The sequence below is a fragment of the Rosa rugosa genome, chromosome 6 (genome assembly GCF_958449725.1).
Source record: "Rosa rugosa chromosome 6, drRosRugo1.1, whole genome shotgun sequence".
NCBI classification, from domain to species: Eukaryota; Viridiplantae; Streptophyta; class Magnoliopsida; order Rosales; family Rosaceae; genus Rosa; species Rosa rugosa.
The window spans coordinates 31279651-31298294 of NC_084825.1; the positions used below are offsets into that span (position 1 = coordinate 31279651).

The following is an 18644-nucleotide window of genomic DNA, read 5'->3' on the forward strand; positions in this document are numbered from 1 at the left end:
CCTAATTTCATGAATTTTTTTACATGAGATGTTGGGCAAATATTGATGGGATTTATTCCGAAATGCCAAATAGATGCCCGCCATCTTAGCTGTTACCGGTGTCAGCGGTCACCCAATATCAATTCATCAATTGTCTGAAATTTGAGAAACAACACAACCAAACCTTCTTCTCCGAGGTCGTTCGTGGACCATGCAATTCATTCTCAGATTGACCCGGTAAGAACATCAAGAACGCTTCCAGAGAGGTAAACCCAATTCTGACCCCTAATTTTCAGTGCCCTCTCTGTTGTTTCTGTGTTCTTTATCTTCATGTTTTTGCTTTGTGTTCTATTTTCTGGCTGGGAAATGAAAAGAAAGTACGAAGAGTTGATTGGAAATAAGAACAGGGGTTTATTTTTGATTGAAAATTGTTGTTGTTTATTGCTGGCTGAAAATATAGTATGGGATGTTGTTATTCTCTGTTTGAATTAATCTGATAGCCTTTAGTAAAGGTTGAACTTAATATCCCAAAGAGATTGGTGCTTTGGAATTTCCAGCAGTTTAGCTTCACCCACAAGGCTCTAGATGGTCTTACAGAATAGCCGGTGTAGTGAATTAGGTTCTAGGGTTCATTTGCCATACTATAAGGCGCATTTCGATGTTCCAGGATGATGAAATTAGTCCATTGTTATGACTTATAAATCTTGCATCCCAAAGTTAAGATGAGATTGTGGAGTTGTGGTAGGGCTACCCTTTTGAGCTGTTTGAAGAAATTTGTTGTTGAAAAGTAGGTTAAGATTATATAAGCACTTCACAGTACTGTTTGAAGCTCATAGACTTTCTGAAGTTCATATTTTTTCGGCTGCCCTTTTTACCTGCTAGGAGTAATCATATGAATTCAGGGACCATTAAGTTTTCTCTTAAGATTTGCTTGTCTTGTTTTTTTCTACTATTTCTTTTCCTATAAATTATTAAATTGTATGTTTACATGTTTCAGAGCGATAAGAGTACTTTATATTCGACAATGAACCATAGAATGGCATCTTTAGCTCGAGCTCCGTCCATGATGTCTACCAATACTGTTCCCAGACTCCATATTCGAACCCTGAACTTGTTGAAAAGCTCAAACTCAGTACGTTTACACACTTTCCCTCACATTCAGATAAAAAGTCCCCCTGTTTGCTGCACAAAACTGTCTTCCTGGGATCCCTCATCTGACACATATACCCCCACGGACAGTGCCAGTGATAACTTTTTGAATAAAACCACCAACATATTTGAAACCCTTTCCTCTGCTACCACTGCCGAAGCACCAGATACCAACAGTGAAAAGCTTAATGGCGCAAGTAATCAGAAAGGAACCGAGCTTCAGGTCCTCAAATGGCCAATGTGGCTTCTGGGCCCTTCTTTTCTCCTCCTCACTGGCATGTTGCCAACACTGTGGCTACCAATATCTTCCATATTTCTTGGCCCCAACATAGCAAGCCTACTTGCTTTGGTTGGACTCGATTGCATTTTTAATCTTGGTGCAACCCTTTTTCTTCTCATGGCTGATTCGATAGCCCGGCCTAAAAGTTCAGCACAGGCCTGCAAAAGCAAACCTCCTTTTAGCTACAAGTTTTGGAATATAGTTGCAACTGTGACTGGATTTATCATCCCCCTGATGATGGCTTATGGATCCCAACAGGGTTTCCTCCAACCCCAGTTGCCTCCCATCTCATTTGCAGTTCTATTGGGTCCTTATCTTCTGCTTATCGCAGTACAGATTGTGACTGAGATGCTGACTTGGAATTGGCAGTCACCGGTTTGGCTGGTAACCCCTGTGGTTTATGAGGGTTACCGTTTGTTGCAGCTGATGAGAGGATTGAAGCTTGGAACTGAAATCATCGCACCAGCATGGATGATGTATACAATTAGAGGACTGGTGTCCTGGTGGGTTCTGATTCTTGGTATGCAGTTGATGAGGGTTGCTTGGTTTGCAGGCTTCGCTAGTCGATTTCGTCAGCAACTGTCGCCTCCTGGTGATAATTAGTACTCTATATACATAGTTCTGTGGCTTTGAATATTGTTTGTTTTTGTAGGTGAAGAAATATGTGGTTTAATAACCCTATTCTTTGCTTTGTTCATATAAAGTAATGAATGTACATGTACTGTATATCTCTGAACTATCTAGGAATGTACTGAAAAGAGATGTCATCTTGTGTTATACATTACAGTAATCTATTTGTCTATTTGGTTGAATCATGTTGTCTCATTAACAAGAGGAGATATAGCATTTTGAGAAAAAATAGATTTAATACATTTAGAGGGATATCGTCGTGCAGACTTCAAGTTCAAACAAATTTTGAAGCAGGTTATCATTCTGATGTATGCAGCAAATAGCAATTTCAGTAACTCTTGGAAATGATCTGAGTTATGTTCTTTTTTATCACTGGTTGTATATGTACTACCGTCCCATCACCTGCTCCATTTGGCACATGTAATCATTGATCTCCTCCATATTTTCAAGGTTAACCATAAAAGATGTAGTTGATACTAGCAGGGTATTGCACCGGTGGAGCCACCTCTGGTCGGATGCAATATTTGATACTAGCAGGGTATTGCACCGGTGGAGCCACCTATGGTCGGATGCAATATTGACAAGGCACAACTTTTGACAATCCAAACATTTTTGGAAGCACTACCAAGGATGTTCTTCTTGCAGGCCTTGACAGTTATGAAAAAGCCTTAGTCAAAGGCACGTGTGACCAGATTTTTGCAGCACCTTGGTAAGAAGGTAGACTCTTTCAAGGTATCTTCTGGAACTAGGAAGGATTGGAGTTCTACACTTGATGAATGGGAGTTGAAGCACTTGAACTTGACTTACCTACTTTTGAGGATGAGTCGTATTATGACTGTAATGCTTTTCCATGTATACCAGTTGTTTTCAGAATTGAGAGCATCAACTCTAATGCATTTGCGGTTTGCGTTCAAAAGCCCTCGTCCTGATTTTGTTGGAGTACTGAACAATTAACAAGTCTTTGTCTACTCCGGGTGTTGGTAGAGTAAGTTTCCCATGCTTGTTCAGTTGTTCTCTGTCTGTTTACTACTTGAAAGCTTGAGCTTCCGAGACTGCTATGTACCCTCAGAACTAATTGTTATCTATCCGTCACTTGGTTTTAAATATCTAAAGGTGAAGGGTTTATATAATTCTAGAATCATGATCACTGCCAACAATCTTGCCTCACTTGAACTTTATGCAGAGTTCATTTCTAATGTTTCGCCCATCAAAGCTCCACACCTAGCTAGCGAAACTACATGTTCATACTAGGGATGATAGAAGCTTTCCTCCATGCAATGGCCTTATCTCAATCGTTTCCTTTGCTTGAGACTCTTCATCTGCACATGTATCCTCGTCAGGGTGATTGAAGATTTAATGTAACTTTTAAGCTCGTTGTGCATTCGCTTGATCGCATCGTATAGTTCTCAAACTTCAGATGTTGTATGTATAGGTGGTGTCAGCAGTGCCCCAACTGCCGATGTTGAAGAACATGAAGCAACTGGAGTTATTTGTCAGTTGGCTTTATGTTGGTGCAAATGAGGTTCTCGTGGATTCGGAGCTTAATTTCTGAAGGCTACACGTCTTCTGCAAGAATGTCTATTAACGATACATCTCTTTAGTTTAAGAATCGAGACATATAGAGTATTGCTTAAAACATATATTCTCCAAAGTGACTTTTAGGCATAGAATCTCAATGCTTTTTTGTTTTTGTTTTCAAGGGAAGCGAAAGAAGGCAGAGGCCAAGCGATGTGCATCACAATTCGTTTATACAAGAAGTCACAAATGCAAGTAATAGCTACACATTCATGCATGTAATTTCTAAGCCAGTTTGCCAGTAACAATATATCAATAAGAAGAGAACTAGAACACTAGAGCCTTGAGGCCACCACCAGAATTTCTCCTGCTATGTAAGAAGCACATCGATCATCACATGCCAAAAAGGCCATGCATATCTACTACAGTTGCACCAAGAGGCCGAAGCAAAACCCAGGTTACCAACTAGCTCCAGGAGAATCCGCTACACAAGCTAACGTATGATCCAAGCGAAGCCTAGGCCTAGGGGCATAACGATTAACTGGGATAAATTCAAACTCCATCTCTTCTTCATGATAACCACGAGAACTAGAGTCATCCTCAATGTTGCAGAGATCATAATGACGGCCGGAAAAGACAGTATCGGTTGTTATAAGGTCATAGGGGCTTTTACCAAAGATGGAATCTTTTTAGACACCCTGTTGGCGAGCCGCCTTGGCCCCATGTGAAGGCCCAGACTTTGATTTCCTGACCTTGCTACCATGAGGCTTATCTTTTTTTGCTTACCGACCTTGGGCAATTTGCTTTCACGATTGCTTGGAGGACCTCTGATTCTGGAGGACATGCCTGCCAAATTGGGGATTTTTAGTAATTTGAATCTCAATGTTTAATGTTCACAGTTGAGAACAATGTCAATATAATATGTTGAAATATCTAAATTCACACTATTATAGTAACGCTGTTTGTGTCATAACAAAAAGGGAAAAAAAAAAAAAAAATTCAAAGATAGTGTCTCAACTCTCAACTATGGACAACTTGACAAAAATCATAGCTGTTAGAGAGAGGGGCCTCCCTTTTTTTCCCGTTTGGTGGTGCCTCCTTGCATCGTCAGACAGACCAAGCTATTGAGATCTGGCATCAGTTTGACGCAGTTGCTGTCGGAGATGATTTGCATATGGAGAGTGAAATGTCAGAGAAAAAGCTGTTGAGATCCGTGGATCTTCAAATGTATTTCTTGATCCGTATGAAGTAGTTAGGGAAGCATGTGGTGATCAGTGGATCAGCAAATGCAGATTGAGATCCATGTGGTGCAGATCGGTATGGCGATGTGTGGTCCGAAGCTACAAATCATTATCAATAGGGTATTCTAATTTGATGGCAAACATAATAAGGTGGTGGTTTCTTTTCAGTTTATAGTTATCGTTTGTTTGAAGTTTTTAATTGTCTTTAGTTTCTGAATATATGTTCAGATCTCAAATAAGTCCATAGTCTTTTGAGTTAGTAACTTAGTATAGGTTTCGTGGATTTGGGTAACTGGTCTATTGTTAATATTTAATGGGTGGTTCTATTCAGACCTCCTAATTTACTCTTTGGACCTATCTAAATTTTTGTCAAAATTTAATTTCTATTTTACCCCTCTTTTATAATTTGAAAAAAAAAAATTAAATAGAATGAATCCATCGAAACGCAAGAGTTATCTTCTAAGAACACTCTCCCTTTTCAATTGTTTCTTAGCCAATTGACAAATATAATCGTCGTGAATGCACTTCCTAGTGTGACTGTTCAAAAAGGCTTACTATAAGATGCATGATAGGAATGATCCCATATACAGCATGAAGCACAATTCTGAGTATGCTAGTACTATTATTGATGAGAGTGATCATGAATTGAGTATTTCACATGATATCGTATTCAACTTAAACTGTCCATTTCAATATCTTTGCCATAATCTTTTGCCGCTTGAGAATCAGTTACCTTGTTTTGTTATCAAGTGCTTATATAACATTCTAGTTGTAGACAAGTATCCTGATAAGTTCTTTCAAAAGTCTCATACTCTCTGTCTTCTCCTCACTACCAGACTACCAGTGCTTCGCCATCCGTAGATCTATCATTCTTAGTGTAAAATGGATCAATGTAACATTCTGTATTTCTGCACATACTTGATCGGATATGAACTTCACTTATTTACGAACTCAAAGTTAATGATGATGATCAGTTTTCTTCCTGTTTCCCGGATAAACAACTAATGCCTTATGCGATGGCTCTTGCACAAGTAGGTGTTTAGTTCTCCAACATGGACAATTAGCAAATATAAACGTTGTTCATAAATTGTTTTTTTCTTTTTGGTCACAGATCCATGGAATAGGAACTGGGTAGATCAGATCACAGGAGGTATAAAAAGTAAAATACAAACAAGGGCAAAATAGGAAGTTTGTTGAAAAAATTGGGATGGGAGGTCCAACAAGCAAATTAAGAGGTCTAACTAGAACCACTCATATTTAATAGTTACAGTTTTCTACTGACTTACACACTTGCGTTTTAGTACTAGCCTACATTGATGTGATCTAAAGATTCTGGGATGACTCTTCTCTATGTGGTCAATTGTCTTACTTATTGTTATCTATTTTGGTTAATTTGGTTATTTTCTCTTCTGAGTTTGGTTGCTTAATTTTATTTTATTGATGTCTGTCGTTGATTGTAGTTTCTTAGTGGATAACCGATTTATAACTGCAGTTTGTTGCACTTTTATCTTTTTAATAATAATAAATAAAAAAACTATGGACAACTTCATTTTGTTTGTTTGTACATGTCTCAATTGCTTAATGTCTACAATAAAAAAGTCTTGGGTAGGGGCTGCCACGTGGTGGGGCCGTGCGGCCCTCCAATAAAAAATCTCAAATTTTTCCCTTTTTTCCGAAAATGCCCCTGTTTTTTAATATGCAATACCCAAAATACCCCCTGCTTGGGCACTGATTGGCCCGCCCCACTGCCACGTGGTGCGGGTGCCGTACGTAAGACTCTCTCGTCTACAATTCTTGTCTTTCTCAAAAACAAAAACAAAAACAAAAAACAAAACAAAATCCGATCGAGTTAGTAAAGAAAAAGAACAGTCATGAAATTATGCAATTTAACCCAATTATCTTATATTTTCTTCCCAAAATTACATAAAGTATAAAACGGCTTTGATCAGAACCGGAGCAACCGGTGACAAACCAAAACACCCGAGAGACTTGAAAAGAAAGAGAAAGAGAAGAAGAGACACGAGAGTCCCACGTTGCTGCTGTCCCTGCTTTGCATCTCTCGAGTTTTCCCAACCCACTAATCATTCGAATCCCTCAACCGGGAAACCGCCCACCTCACCCGGAAAACCACCCACCACCTCTTCCTCCGTCCTCACTCCGATCGCTTCCAATATGAGCACCGGCGAGCTTCTCAACATCGACCCCCAAGAGCTCCAATTCCCTTGTACGTCTTCTTCAAACTCACCCTCTTCAACTCTTTCGCTTTCAGATCCGTTTGTTCTTGTTTTTTTTCTTCTATGTTTTCACTGTTTCTGATTTCACCCTTTTTGTTTTTTGATAACCCAAGTTGAACTGAAGAAGCAGATCTCGTGCTCTCTGCAACTCTCCAACAAGACCGATGACTATGTGGCTTTTAAGGTAACTCGATTTCACTTCATTAATTTCTGCTAATTTTTATCATCTACTGTTCTCATGTTTCCTTAAACTTTGGTCCTTGGATTAATTTTTGTGAATTTGGATGGTGTCTATTTTTTTTTTTTTTAGGTAAAGACAACAAATCCCAAAAAGTATTGTGTAAGACCCAACACTGGGGTTGTGTTGCCAAGGTCCACATGTGATGTTATAGGTACACACACTATATTTCGAGCTTGATTAGTTTCGTTTTCGTTGCGAATTTCGCTTTAATTAGTGATGTGATATTATCCCTACGAGTAACATGGTTTGTGTATGAGAGTAGTGACTATGCAAGCGCAAAAGGAGAAGCCGACGGATATGCAATGCAAGGACAAGTTCCTTCTTCAGAGTGTAGTTGCCAGCCCCGGGGCTACTACCAAGGATATCACCCCAGAGATGGTAGTTAGATTACTGTGTATGGTCTTTTGTGTTATTATTTGAGATTTAGTGCTGCTGATATATACATGTGTTCGTGTGAATGTGTAGTTCAATAAGGAGTCCGGGCATAATGTCGAAGAGTGCAAGTTGAAGGTTAACTATGTTGACCCGCCTAGGCCCCCATCTCCGGTTCGGGAAGGTTCAGAGGAAGGTTCATCACCTAGGGCCTCAGTGGACAATGGGAATTTTAATGATTCTGAGTTCAAAGCTGTGAGTACTTCATGGACTTGCAAAAGAGTTGAAAGAAATTTCTTATTTTCACCTTTCTATTTCTGTTTTCACTTTAATTGATTATCTTGCCGTTCTGTAATTTAGGCTCCAAGAGCTTTTGGCGAGAGACATGAGCCTCAAGATAACTCTGAGGTATTTTGTTTTAGTTTAAACCATGTGGTATATTGGATGTTGAAATTAAGGGACTTATATGGATGTGACTTGCAGTGTCTTTTGAGGAAATTATGATTAATAATATTGATTGTTAATGCATGATTTGTGATTCTGTTTGTTTGTTTGTTTAGTACAGTATAACTAATAAATTGGTTTCATGATATAAAAGTCAGTTATCAATACATTCATGGTGCATGAGATGTAAAATACTATAGCATTTTGCGAAACTCGTTGGACTTCTGACCCTATCCACGTGTGTAGCCATTCAGGTTTAACTATCCCTTAGTGTTTGAACAGTTCAAGGAACTCCCAGTTTCAGAGTTTAAAACTGCCTTTTATGTCATGGCAAAGCATCTTAATGATCTAGAAAACTTGAAAATTGCATTCTATGTCCAAATGGTGACTCTAGGTTGTGCTTACCTGAGTTGGCTAAAACCCAATCTTGTGAAGTTATTTCAAACATTCAGAGTTCCCGGCCTGTTTTCCATTAGATTCCTTCTTTCCTAAATACATTACCCCCTCAGTAACCATTCTTTAGTTGTTAATTCCTCTCAGTGTAGATTTTGAGGAGTATGGGACTTTATTAGTCTCTAAGCCTTGCATTTTAAGTTAAAGACAGATGCACTTCTCCCACTACATTATAATGAGCTTGCGCATTATTTAGACTTGAGTAATTATTTTAAGTTTGCCATTTAGAGTCACTTTGAATCTCGTATAACCATTTTGGATGTTCATTGTACATTATATTCATCATTTGTCCTAGCATTGACATTGCATACTTTTCAATGGTATGAGCTTGTCAATTATATGCTGGAATGTTAATTTCGCAAGTAATATCTGTAATTTCAGGCTAAGACTCTTATTGCGAAGCTGACCGATGAGAGAAATTCTGCTATTCAGCAAAATAATAGGCTTCAACAAGAACTGGTAAGAATGTTTTGTCCATATTTCTAATAGATGTTATTGGGGGCTTATGGGAGACGTATCTGTAGTTCTGTACTTTTGGCACTTTGTTCGTTCTCTCTTTCTGGAATTGTATCTTGATATGATTTTCTTCATTGAACGAAAGATTCTAAAAGTTTTCAGGATTTCATGCTTGTGAGACTTGTTCGTTTAAGTTAAACGAGTTGCATTATTAATTTTATTGAGTGTTATTTTTTTTAGAAAAGCATCATTCTGGTATGGGAAAGCTACTGCTAAACTTCTCGATGCCTATGTTGCATTCGTAAAAGGATGTGTAACTAGATGTTTAATGTTTTAATGCACACTGAAAACACAGCGTCTTTAATATTATCTTTTGCCCTAGCTGTTGTGTCCAACTTAACTGACAGTAGATATTTCGTGAAACCAATATACTTATGATAATATTACAAATGTCAACTTTACACAGTTAAGCTGTATATCTTGTCTACCTATAAGCAATGAGCCTTTTGGTGAAGGTGACGACAAGATCACAGAATTCTGTTATAGAGTACTAATAGAACTCCATTAATGCTTTGCTGTCCTTGTGGTTTGAAGTGTAAAAAGAAGGTTTACTTTTTCAATATGACTGGCCATATGGTTCTGATTTGCACTATTTTACTGAAACCTTTGAAAGATACCAGTGTTTCATCTTAATTCAGTTTCCTTCACCCACCCATAACCCCACTTTATTTGACTTTTTAAGTGCTACTCTGTTGTTGGTTCTTGTGAGGTGAAGGGTTGAATATGGCTGTTTGGGTTAAGATTGGGATATGGTTCACATTTGACCAATACTTCTACTCATATCTCGAGTATACCAGCCGGAAAACTCCTCTAATGATTTAGCAGAAGTTAAATCTTAAACCACCTTTAGAATTTCTACAATCTGTTTATTATGAATAAGCTCTACTATGAGAAAGGATCAAGGGTACATGTTGGAAGGACTAGCTGGATGTGTCGAAAGCCGAGTCTTTTGTTATTTTGTCATAGTTCAAATGCTGTCCTTATCTATTCTATAATGTGTAAATTTCCTACTTTCATTGGCATTTTGCCACTCATCTCTTTATAAGCTGTTACCGAAAATAAACAAAGGTGATGAGATTAGCAAATTATGTTTACATTGTAAGCTAAGTTTGCAGTTCGATTGTTAGTAGCTCCACCGTCTAGTTATATACTTGAATTTTTCTTGCACATAAAATAAGGGGATTGGTACTGGTTTTGGCAATTTTTACTTTTGTTGAGTAGTTTGATATTTTAGTTTAACCCCGTATAAATGTAGCTAAACAATGTTATTTCCTGTCCAGGATCTTTTGAGGAGAGAGGCCAACACAAGCCGTGGTGGTATTGCATTTATATATGTTGTTATAGTGGGTTTGATTGGCATTATTTTGGGGTACATTCTGAAGAAGACATGACCAGCAGAGACTCTTCATATTCCCGTGGCACTCTATTTGCTACAGAGAAATGTAAAAAGAAAAAAAAAAAATCAAAAATTTGAATGTGTGATTGACTAGCAGTAACTTTGGTTATTGTGTTTTACCAATCTTTATTGAAGCTAGAAACATGTGAAACGTGAGACCATTTAGAGGAAACTTTTTTGTCAATTGTATCAGCAGGTGTTGTTGTCTAATGGGTTTGTAATTGTCAGGGAAATCAAAAGTTTTTTATGGTGTGGTGACTGACTTGGTTTCAATTGGGGCTCATATCTGTATTTATGTATCTTTTTTATGTATAACTTCGTTGTGAACAACTCACTGAAAGAAAAACTATTTAACAGGTGATTGAAGAAAAAATGTCATAAACTTTTACGTTTGTTTAATGTATTCATATTATGGGCTAGAATCGCAATCCTTAACAAGTTGAGTATGTATTTAATTATATTACAATAACCAAAGTATGAGTTCAAGTATACACAGTGGCCTTATTTGGATGCACCAAGGTCGGAATTCCCATCTTTTCTCAGATGGGATGGATGCGTCTCTTCCGTGCATCAGATCATGTAAATGGCAAGGTGGCCAGAAGATGATGAGCATCCAAAATCTCAGTACCCTATACAGCTTGCCATAAAAAGAAAATGAAAGAAGAGCAGTACCGCGCTCAGAAAATTAACTGATAGCAAACTTTTTACATTATGAGTTCATAAAAAATAATCTCTGCTTTCAGTCTTTAAAGATGGTAAATGTAACCTATAATTCTCTGAAGCTGTTGAGTTGGTTCAAAATATCAACTCATTAATCACCCTGGATTTGAGGATCGTGACATGCTATATACTCCAAATATGGGTCCATCATCTCTGAATCCATCATGAATTTTCAGGGGCTTTTATCATGTTGCAGCGAACAACAATCTTCCGAAAATCTTCAAGACTTAGCTGCAATTCATATTAAAAAAAAAAAAAAAGACTTTGCTTCAGTAATGTATACAATATAACCGAGATTACAAAAGTTGACTGCAAGAGTGACTTGATCAAGTACAAGGAAATATCCAAAGGAACATTAAGGGCAGCAGGTACTGACCTTTGCATCTCCATCACTATCAAAGAGATGAATCATGTCAGCCACCTCCTTATCAGTCCACATAAAATCATGAGCAATAGCTACTCTTTCTAAATCTCTAGCAGAAATTCCCCCATTGCATTTCTCTGCATGCCAGGAGTTCCGCATCAACATCCAAGATCAAGAATTGAAAGGCGCATACTTCTTTTAGGAAAGTTAAAGAGTTCAAGTCTATAACTGTTGTCTACTAATAAGGTTTCAGGCTTTTAAGAAGATTACCTATCATTCACTAAAAAGTTGAACATTAATTATATATCTTTTCCCTATTTTATGTAAATCTCATGAAAGAACAACATCCACAAAGAGAATGTGCCACAAGAGCATATTAGAAATAAGAATGTGAAACCCAGACACCACCACCTATTTTAGCAGTGGGTTTTCTGCAAACAATGCTCGTGTGCTCATGCCAAAGAATCTCCAATGTGCGGTTAAAAATTTTCAATTTTCAGCTAATCTATACTCATAATGGCATGAGGGAAACTAATTATCAGCCAATCACTTAGACTAAACCAGTCTTGTGTTATTATCCTTACTATTTCTTTCTACCATTGGCTTTCATATACCACCAGTCTTTAACACTTCCGAGGTTCATATGTTCTGAAGCCGCGATAGTGTTTTGGTATTGCAGCGGGGTTTATGTTAACCGGTGCCAATTTTTGGTTCCATTTCAGGTATTTACCATTAGAAGACATTAAAAGGGCTGATGGGCAACTAGTCATTGTCTCTCCTTAAACTACCCAAATCAAGAGTAATGATAAATCCCTAACCACACCACAGACAAAAGATGGAGATAATATAATTTACCATCAAACTGAAAGAAGTGCAAAACAAACTCATCCTCTGTCATCTGCAGCCGACTAGCAAACTGCTGGATACAAATCAAAGATGGGACAATTTAGATAAGGACAAAAAAGGAAAATTGTGAAGCATCTTGCGTTTGAGATAACGAACCGAGTTTTTCCTCTTCCTCCCTGAAACTTGCTGAATTTGATTCTCTCCTTTTCTTTCATTAACATTAGCTTTTACCACACCTGAAACAGCAGAATCTTGCAATGAAAGAGCAATTGCCTGCATATAAATACAAATGAATCAGTATAGTTTCATGGTAATCCCCAAGGACCAGCATCATAGGAGTTGGTTAATGGCTCTATACTCTAATGCGTCTAATCTGGCAACACAAAGTTGTATGTATTTAAAATGATATCGACACTCACTTGCTTCAAAGCCTCATCATCATCAAGGTAATCCGAGTTGCTCAAACTACTTCTTCTTGAACGAGCCTTTTTAGGTTTTGAACCTTTATTCTTCACCAAGATCGGCATTCAGCAAAAACAGAATTAAAAAAGTCAGCCATATAGTCTAGCTTATGTCACTGCACATGGCCTTCTAGACCTATAAAAACGAATTTAAACAAAGCCTACCCAAACCAAGCATTCAAATTTACACGTCTGATCATGCTCAAATATTTGTTGAAGCCTTGTTTACAAGCACATCAACAATACTATCTTAAAATTCTGGTGCAGCATCCTCAATGAAACAATCTATACCCATCTAGACCCAACTTTGCATAGTCCAAGCCTCACTGCACTAGCAACTTTGCTTGTGGTTTATAGCCTTCTAAGTTGAAAATACGCTAGATTAGTTAAAAGGGTTAATCAGAACTATCTACTTCATGCTTCATGTTGCTTTTCTATAGTTCATTTAAATTATCTGAAGCTCCCAGTAATATGAATCTTGACCACATAGTAAAATCTCCAGACACACAGAGGTAAAAATCAATAACCTTTTTCTTACGTGCACTAGATGATTTTTCATCCTCAAAATCCTCATCATTAGCTTCGTCTTCACTAGAAGAAGCCTCTTCAGGCCTATACTCATCATCGTCGTCCTCCTCCTCCAAGACCTTGGCTTTTCCCTTCCTCTTCCTCTTCGTCGCATTCTGGGCCGAACCCATTAGAGAGGAAGCGATTTTGGGCAGACCCAGAGCCTCCATTCTGGCCCTGTTGTGTGCAATTCTCGCTTGCCTCTGCTTCTCGTACTCTGGAACACCACCATCTTGTGGGTTTTGTTCCTCTGAGCCTGAGCTCGAGTCCTCGGGGGTTTCTTCGTCTGAGGGATCAGAGTGTTTGGGCATTTTTGGATTCGAATGTGGGATTTTGGGATTGTGAGAGCAAATTGGCTCAAGAGACGAGTTGGTTTCAGGGAATTGAGCCTCGGCACCGAAACGATACTCGGTTCTTATGTATTGGTTTTTTTTTTTTTTTTTTTTTTTGCCGCCGTTTTTATTTGTTCCATTTTTATTATCAGAAAATCAGAGATAACAATTCAGACAAAAAAAAAATTATCAAAAATTGGAAAGTGTTATTTTGCATCGTGGCATGGCTCGATATCAATCATCTCCGCAATGATCATTACATACTATTCTGCTGTCATTTATAGACATATTCGGATAAAAAGACATGGTGGTACCACGATGGTACATAAGAATAGGTCACTTATTGAACATCTGATGCTCATTGATGTTCACTAAAACTTCTAAGCCTAAAACTAAATAATTAAAGGTATACTAAACACATAGAGTGTGCAAGAGTGTATGGATTTCCCCAAAGAGAATTATTAGAAATAAAAAAAAACCTAAAACTTAAAACACCAACCGTAAAGCCTAACTGGAAAATCCAACCCAAGACCCAACAGATGGGCCCAACCAAGCCTAGACTCCATTGCAAGTCAGACGCGAGCCACCGGCAACTGCGATCGCCGCCATCACCACGATCGCCACGACCAAATCTAGAACACCTTCTGTGCCTTTTGTCCACGCGACCACCCACGAGACCGAATGAAATCGAGAATAACTGAACAGATATGAACCCCAATGGATATAGATTCTCGGTCCCGAATCCGCCACAACTCTCATCGATGCCGCCGTCGAAGTTTGGAAAGATCAGGATCAAGAACATCCCAATCCACCGAAAGTCGCTCCTTGAATCAATGTCTGCTACCTCTATAGTCACACAGCCTCGAATCTGGAACCTGAGCCGACTTCTCTGCTGCAATCTCCATGCCTGACAATCCTAGAAGCCATAAGCCTGCTATAGAGAGTAAACACTCATTCAGCAGCATGAACCACACACCATCAGCGTGGCCAAGGCCACCTCCGACGATAGGGTACCAGCACCGGACAAGGAAATTCTTCACAACGTTCTGGAACCAAGTAGAGGCGGTGCACGAAGGGCTTATGGTATATTAATCATAAAGTGTTTATGGTGATACCTTCAACTTTTTTTTAAAAAAAAAACAAAAAAAAAATTATCCCTAACCTTACCCATTTCAAATTCCTCATTTTCAATCTTCTCAAATTTTTTATGAAGGAAATTGAGTGTCAATCCATTAAAAGTAAAAGTAGGTAACGATACATAATGACCATCCTTAAAGGGCACGATAGAATTGTATCATTACCTAGGTAACCCTAAAGCTACATAAGTAAAGCTACACTAGATAGAAAGCTACTGAATTAGTAACTTGGCACTACTAGAGTTCTCACCGAACAATTCAAACTCCAACCCTAATTTATTCACAAAATCCTAGGACCACGCAGAGGGGCATCCCCAGAGAAACTAATAGGCCTTGTGGCCAATGATAAAGCAGAATAGGGCCAACAGTAAGCCCAAGCACATCTGACAAAACAAAAATAATAATTTCAGTTTGTAGCCCAAGTCCAGATAAAGTTACCCAAACCCAATGTCCAGCCCATGACCTTGGAAGGAACCCTAGCCCAACTTGGAGCCACTTCCTCCAAGCATCTAACCACCTCCACCATCGTCATTGCTGAGACCATTGCTAGCATTGCTACATCCGTCGGCAATGGCTTCTCCTACAACATCATACTGCTAGCCTTGCAGCCTCTGATCCATGCCGCTTCTGCCAATGACAATGACCCCATTAGCATACCACCATCCAAATAGCCCCCTGCCGCCAAGAAAGAAAGATGACAAACTTCCAACGCCACCACATGGATCTAGACCCACAAGATCCAACGCAATCAAAGACGCCGAAAAGAGAGTTAGAAAGTCTCAATCCCACTAGGGATCCTTCGTAGCCATACGCCTAGTAACCTTGGAGAGAGATTGAGGAAAAAAGGGTGACCAAACCCACCCATATGCTTAAGACCAGCCGAAGCTACCACTATCGTGCTCGACGTCGACAGTAGGAAAAGATGCTAAAGTTAGGGGGAGAAAACATGAGAGTTCTCAGTTTTTGTTACATCTCCTTAACATCATAATTGTCAAAATGGGAGGATCTCTAGTAAATAAGTTAAGACTTTAAAATGACGATTTCATGAGTATTTTCAAATCAATGATTGGATGAGTGGTCCAAATTTTGGTTGAAATAGTATTCCTTCACAATACATGTCATCAAACTGTTTGATTTAAATGTCCTCATTAGAGCCTCACCCATTCAAGGAATAGCTAATGATTGAATACTTTTTTTTTATCAAGAAATTAAACATACATTAATAAAAGTACCAAACCCAACACATTAGAATAGACTACTCCAAATGAAACAACGGGTAGCTTAAAAGAAGACTAACAAACAAAGAACAAGATGGATCCAGAAGTGGAGGCCCAAAAACAGAAAAAACAGCCCAAACGCCCAAATCAAAACTCTCCAAATTCGTCATCTCTTGCTGCCTATATTGCCAAACTCGGCCAACATATTGCAATATACTTCTCTAAATGAAACAAGTTGATAGCTTAAAAGGACACTGACAAACAAAAGACAAGATGGGTCCGAAAGTGGAACCCAAAAACAAAAAAGTAACTCAAACACCCGAATTGAAACTCTCTTCAGGTTCGTCGTCTCCCATTGCCTACGCTGCTATCTAAGGTTGGGTGGATGATTCTGCCATCAAGTTTTGGCAACAGATCTTCGCATGACAACTAGTCTACATCCCAGCACTCATAGATAGTGTAGTCCTAAAAGAGGGCTCCACTCTTCTGCCCCTAATCAGGGTTGGGTCAACACAACATCCATATGACTAGTTAATTTCGGTTTCGGAGGCATCATGTTGATTGAGGTGAAGAAAGTGAGGGCTAGCAAGTAGCCAATCTGAGGAAAAATTTAGGTTTTGAAGTGAGGCTTATGGATCAAAAGGAAAATGAAATAAAAGTGAAAGGGAAAGAAATGAAGATGGAAGAGCAGGCGGTTTGGATTAAATAAATCTAGAAAGGGACTTAGGGTTGCGACTTTGGACAAGCAAAGCTCCGATTGAGTAAGGGCCACACTACTGCAATAATATCTGCCCCAACTCACAAACCTGCCAATCAAATTCTAGCCGGAGCAGATCTAGATATAAGGTTCAGAGATGGGGTAAGGGAGGTATGTATAATGGCTTAAGTAATACTAATCGCTTAACATTTATTTCATTAAAAGGTAAGTTCAGAATTGAAAACCCAGCAACAAAGGAACAAAACAAGACCAAGCTAACATGGCAGTTAAGCAAATAAAATAAAAGTTACACAAAAAAGAGTTCACAACATAACACTGCAAACAAAGATTATTGTGATATCAGAAAAAGATTCTTTCATTCATTATTATTTCAAGCATGGTGGAGAGGAGGATTAGGAGTAGATTGAGAAGACATATTCAGCGCTCTTTTTTGGCTAAACCAAGAACTTCTGAAAGAAATGGATTTAACTCTTCTCTTTGTTGCAGTTGCTTGTATCTTGTTGTTCAACATTCCGCATTAGTTCTGCTTTTCGCTCAACTACTTTGATCTTCAAATCTTGTAGTTTCTCCTTCAACCAAATCATTTCTTGCTCATTAAGCTGAGCAATCGGTTTCTCCCACCAATTCTCCACTTGGAGAGTAGCTTCATTTGTCATATTCGCAGTTTCTAGCTTTTCCTGAACCTTTCTCCTTTTTGCCGTCATGATTTGCAACTCAAAATTAGGTACAGAAATTGTTGATTGAAGAAAATATGTGGTGTATCGGTTGGGATTGGTGGCATTTTATACTGGATTTTTGCATAGAATAATAGAGTTTAGGGGTGTAAATGGTATATTTATTTATTTGCTGTCACGATTATATGTGATGATTGATATACTAATTTTGGAGGATTAATTAAGAAATTTATTTTTCTTCAGCATATATGGAATTGTTTTAACGAAAAAATGCTATTTTAACTAGTTCCACTAATTTCTTATTCATCATTGCAAGCCAGAAATCATGCATGCACAAGAAAAATTTGCAAGAAATTGCTAGATGTATAATCTTATCTGCTTACCGTGAAGAATATAAGTTGGGTTGTAGTTTCCGTAAAAAGTCGATGGACATGATGATTAAAATACAATTTTGACATAGCAAAATTAAATATTTAAAACATCTAGACATCTAGTCTAAATCATACTTGTAATTTGTTGGACTAATTTTTATATACAAAGAGTCTACATATCTTTCATCTTTTAAGTTTTGACTTAATTGAGGATTCACATCACAATTGAATTATATATTGATAGATAAGATTAGATATTTTTTCTTTCTGGGAGAACAATGACTCCATTCAATAGCTCTAGACGTCCGTGTTAAGTCATTGTCAGAGTTACATAAGGTACTAGGGCTGAGCCCTGAAACCAAGTGCCAATGCCTAAGCTACAAACGACCTAATACATAAACCAAACTCTAGTAAACTAATACACATTCAAGATTTGGGATGCTTTAATGTGACTAGACTAGAAAGCAGGAAAAATAAAAAATAAAAGAACTTTTCCTTTGACACCCTCTCCTTTCAGATTGATCGTGGTATCTTAAAGGCTTCCTAAGCACAAAGAACTTTAATTGAAAATAAAGCAAACCTTGGAAGCTCAACTAGCAAAAATACCTAACTACCTAAGAACTAAAGTTGTACAAAGATGCTAACCAACCACCAAGCCTGCCACAATGCATCACCAACACATTAAAGCTAAAACACGGCCCTTCTAGGGCACATTCTTTATCTTACCTGTCCCACAGTAGTAAAGGAGGGTTCTAAAGCCACTGGCCTTAGTAAAGAAGGTTCACTGC

General features: G+C 38.3%; 3 protein-coding genes across 4 annotated transcripts; 2 read left to right on the forward strand and 1 right to left on the reverse strand.

The window, feature by feature from the left end:
* The first annotated feature begins 103 nt into the window (after positions 1–103).
* LOC133714957 (uncharacterized) lies at positions 104–2220 on the forward strand. The gene is made up of 2 exons (XM_062141242.1): positions 104–245; positions 977–2220. Exon 2 carries the CDS (start codon positions 1004–1006, stop codon positions 2009–2011), a length of 1008 nt encoding a protein of 335 aa, XP_061997226.1. The 5' UTR covers positions 104–245; positions 977–1003; the 3' UTR covers positions 2012–2220.
* A 4526-nt stretch (positions 2221–6746) lies between these two features.
* Positions 6747–10723, forward strand: LOC133714750 (vesicle-associated protein 1-2-like). The gene is made up of 8 exons (XM_062141004.1): positions 6747–7018; positions 7142–7212; positions 7339–7420; positions 7532–7647; positions 7735–7896; positions 8002–8049; positions 8920–8997; positions 10335–10723. The coding sequence occupies exons 1-8, from the start codon at positions 6967–6969 to the stop codon at positions 10443–10445; spliced, it is 720 nt and encodes a 239-aa protein (XP_061996988.1). The 5' UTR covers positions 6747–6966; the 3' UTR covers positions 10446–10723.
* A 382-nt stretch (positions 10724–11105) lies between these two features.
* On the reverse strand, positions 11106–13832 carry LOC133714749 (uncharacterized). 2 transcript variants are annotated; one of them, XM_062141003.1, is made up of 6 exons: positions 13369–13832; positions 12800–12889; positions 12537–12653; positions 12390–12450; positions 11547–11671; positions 11106–11401 (listed from the first exon to the last, which is right to left on the reverse strand). In XM_062141003.1, exons 1-6 carry the CDS (start codon positions 13717–13719, stop codon positions 11333–11335), a joined length of 813 nt encoding a protein of 270 aa, XP_061996987.1. In that variant the 5' UTR covers positions 13720–13832; the 3' UTR covers positions 11106–11332. The 2 variants fall into 2 exon arrangements, with proteins under 2 accessions (XP_061996987.1, XP_061996986.1); XM_062141002.1 differs by having other exon boundaries at positions 12390–12453.
* Positions 13833–18644: the final 4812 nt, after the last annotated feature.

What these genes read in the sequence shown, in the direction of transcription:
- LOC133714957 (XM_062141242.1), top strand. Translation starts at nt 1,004, where the DNA reads ATGAACCATAGAATGGCATCTTTAGCTCGAGCTCCGTCCATGATGTCT.
- LOC133714750 (XM_062141004.1), top strand. Translation starts at nt 6,967, where the DNA reads ATGAGCACCGGCGAGCTTCTCAACATCGACCCCCAAGAGCTCCAATTC. An exon ending in CCAAGAGCTCCAATTCCCTT is followed by an intron (nt 7,019 to 7,141) that starts GTACGTCTTCTT and finishes TGATAACCCAAG; the next exon opens with TTGAACTGAAGAAGCAGATC. An exon ending in ATAGGCTTCAACAAGAACTG is followed by an intron (nt 8,998 to 10,334) that starts GTAAGAATGTTT and finishes TTTCCTGTCCAG; the next exon opens with GATCTTTTGAGGAGAGAGGC.
- LOC133714749 (XM_062141002.1), bottom strand. Translation starts at nt 13,719, where the DNA reads ATGCCCAAACACTCTGATCCCTCAGACGAAGAAACCCCCGAGGACTCG. An exon ending in GGAGGAAGAGGAAAAACTCG is followed by an intron (nt 12,454 to 12,536) that starts GTTCGTTATCTC and finishes ATTTGTATCCAG; the next exon opens with CAGTTTGCTAGTCGGCTGCA. An exon ending in ATAGTGATGGAGATGCAAAG is followed by an intron (nt 11,402 to 11,546) that starts GTCAGTACCTGC and finishes TATGAATTGCAG; the next exon opens with CTAAGTCTTGAAGATTTTCG.